This window comes from Amphibalanus amphitrite, unplaced genomic scaffold (assembly GCF_019059575.1).
Source record: "Amphibalanus amphitrite isolate SeventyFive unplaced genomic scaffold, NRLGWU_Aamphi_draft 001600F_arrow, whole genome shotgun sequence".
Taxonomy (NCBI): domain Eukaryota; kingdom Metazoa; phylum Arthropoda; class Thecostraca; order Balanomorpha; family Balanidae; genus Amphibalanus; species Amphibalanus amphitrite.
The window spans coordinates 45,427-48,033 of NW_024883093.1; the positions used below are offsets into that span (position 1 = coordinate 45,427).

Here is a 2,607-nt window from a genome sequence, read left to right on the forward strand (position 1 = left end):
GTTAACCCGCGCCGTGCTGGAGGGGGGGGGGCGTTTTCACGCCCCCCTCAAGTTTTTCGTGGATCTCAAAAAAGGCGGCGCGCAGCGCCACCGTACACCTGTTTATACATCTTTTCCGCACATGCTGTTCAAATTTCAGACCCGGGTCGTTCTAGGTCATGTCACCAGGTCACGTCAAGTGACCCTACCTCAGAAAAAGTTTACAGGCTCGCTGAAGCTACACCGACTGAACGATCGCTTTGAAGCTTTTAGCGGTTACTAAGAGTAACAGGATGTATAAAACGATCATCTCAGAATTTTATATCGGTGACCTAGGGTCAGGTCAATTTTGTGACTTCTCCATTATAAGTCAATGGAAATAAATTAAATGCGCCTCTTTTGGACGAATGTCGTTCTAAACACTCTCAAGCATCGATTTATAGGTAAGCCTGACACCGTGAATCGGAAACTTGCACCCTTGACCCTTCTGCGTGCCCCGTAGGTCAGGAAAAGTCACCAGCAGTTTTTTGGCTATAACTTTTGATAGGGACGTGTTAGAGTGGTGAAAACACGTCAGATGTGTTCAGCTCGACAATACGGATCGACTGATATGCAGCATGACCCTTTCCAATCAGGCCATGACCTTGACCTGTGGTCAAAATTTCAAAATGACCTTTCAAGGTCGACTTATATTTCATTCGTCGCGTCTTGACGAGAGGAACACGATGCTGGCAAAATTAGTGTCGGTGCTTTCTTGAGTCAGGAGTCATTACCAAAAACTTTTTTGTAAAAACGGCTATTTTTGGAGTTTTTGCTCAATGAAGGCTAAACCGTGACCTAAGGTCAAATCTGAGGCAAATATTCAGAAAGGCCAGTAAAAGAGCTGTCGAATGCGCTTTTCCGCGCTGTAGCTTTGTTGGTTCCCGAGTTAAGCGTCGGGTGTTTCAAAAAAATGTTAAAATCGACAAAATTTGACTTTTGATGACCTCTGGTGACCTGCCCCTTGGCTTGATCTAAAAATGGCAAAAGTACTTCCGTCATTATTTTTGACGCTCTTTTGAATGCCGCTTACCGTGCGTGTCGCTACGTGGCCCAGGACAGGGGGGGTCACCCCCTCCCAAGCACGACACGAAATACTCCGACCACCAGCACGGCGCGGGCTAATTTTGGACGAGAAATGATAATTCATGACGCCCTCGGCAAAGCTTAACGCTTGGTCGTTTGCTACCTCCCATATATTGCAGCCTCGGATACAGCCTCGGATAGAGCATCGCATTCACACCATCAATGCCTAGAATTGCCTAGCTCGCCTAGCTTCATAAGAATAACACAGGAGTGACAAGGAGGCAGAAACACGTGCCATTCTACTATCTGGACTTCTCTGAGCCGCTACTACCACTAATACGCATATCCTTACAGACACTGCGGCTTGTAGCAGTCAGCGAGCTGGCACATAGGCGGTTTCATTATCTTAGGTCCAGTGTCAAAGCAGCCGCTAATGCCGGCAATGACGTAGTTTTCCTTCGTGCCACGGTTCGGCTCATCCTTCGCCCACCATTGGGAGGAAGTGGTGACCGTTCCGCAGCCATCGATACCCACAAACTCTCCTTCCGTTTCCACGTCGTTGACGCCCAGCCAAAAGAGCGTTTTATTTTTGGGGTTAATTCTCTGGATGATGCAGTTCATCTCGGGGTCAGAGCGGGGCACGGCCAGGTGGGCGCCCAGTGTCTCGCACCTAACGGCTGCTGTTGTGTAGTTGGTCCGTTCTTCCAGACCCAGCAGGCAGTGGCCGGCGCACAGCACGAATCCGGGAGGACAGTCACATGAACCTGCCGATAAACGAATTATCTTTTATAAACTACAATGACTTAACCGTTCCACAAGCAAAATATATGGCTACATAAAATTCGTAAAAATACAAAAAGGAAAAGAAGAAATGAGTCCAAGCACTATATAGATACTTCTTGCTAGATCGCCTTGAATAAACATCACAATTCACAGGCACGCGACAGTTTGCGTGATAACCCAACATGAAAACATTGTAAATACAGGAAATTGTTTCTAAATTTGTAATGGGAGGAATAAAACTCGTGCTAATAACTTTTTAGTTATGTTTGAATGTAAGACAACAGGGAAAAACCTCCATTCAATTCCTCTGCATAGTGTGATCATTCACCTGTACATCTGGGGTAGAGTTGACGGTAGCTGACTCTTCCACTACTGTTCACCGGCTCGACGATCAACTTCCGTTCAGTGCACGCAGTATGCATCAGACAGCTCCTCTCTGCAGCGCTGAACGTCACCCCTCGGCAGAGCCGCGAGTGAACGGCCACACAGGCGAGGGCGCACGTGGCCAAGGAGCCGGCCCACACGGCCGAGTGCGGAGCCGCAGAGCCGTCTGGCAAGGAGAGACTGGTGCCGGCGCGCAGGAATACAGCCGCGTCATCGCCGGTCACCCCCGAGGTCAGCCAGGTCAGCGACAGCAGCAGCAGTAGGCACACGAGCAGAGGAGATGTTGTGATGGACATGTTGAAAGACTTGAGGGACTGGCTCGGTTTCAGGGGACTTCGATAGATTGGTTGGGTGAGTTGGAAGTTAGTCATTTGAATAACTTTGCTATCTTTGCTA

The 2,607-nt window shown here is 48.7% G+C and overlaps 1 protein-coding gene across 1 annotated transcript; it reads right to left on the reverse strand.

The window, feature by feature from the left end:
• Nucleotides 1–1,196: 1,196 nt before the first annotated feature.
• On the reverse strand, nt 1,197–2,507 carry LOC122374084. The gene is made up of 2 exons (XM_043352628.1): nt 2,156–2,507; nt 1,197–1,808 (listed from the first exon to the last, which is right to left on the reverse strand). Exons 1-2 carry the CDS (start codon nt 2,505–2,507, stop codon nt 1,393–1,395), a joined length of 768 nt encoding a protein of 255 aa, XP_043208563.1. The 3' UTR covers nt 1,197–1,392.
• Between the last annotated feature and the right edge of the window lie 100 nt (nt 2,508–2,607).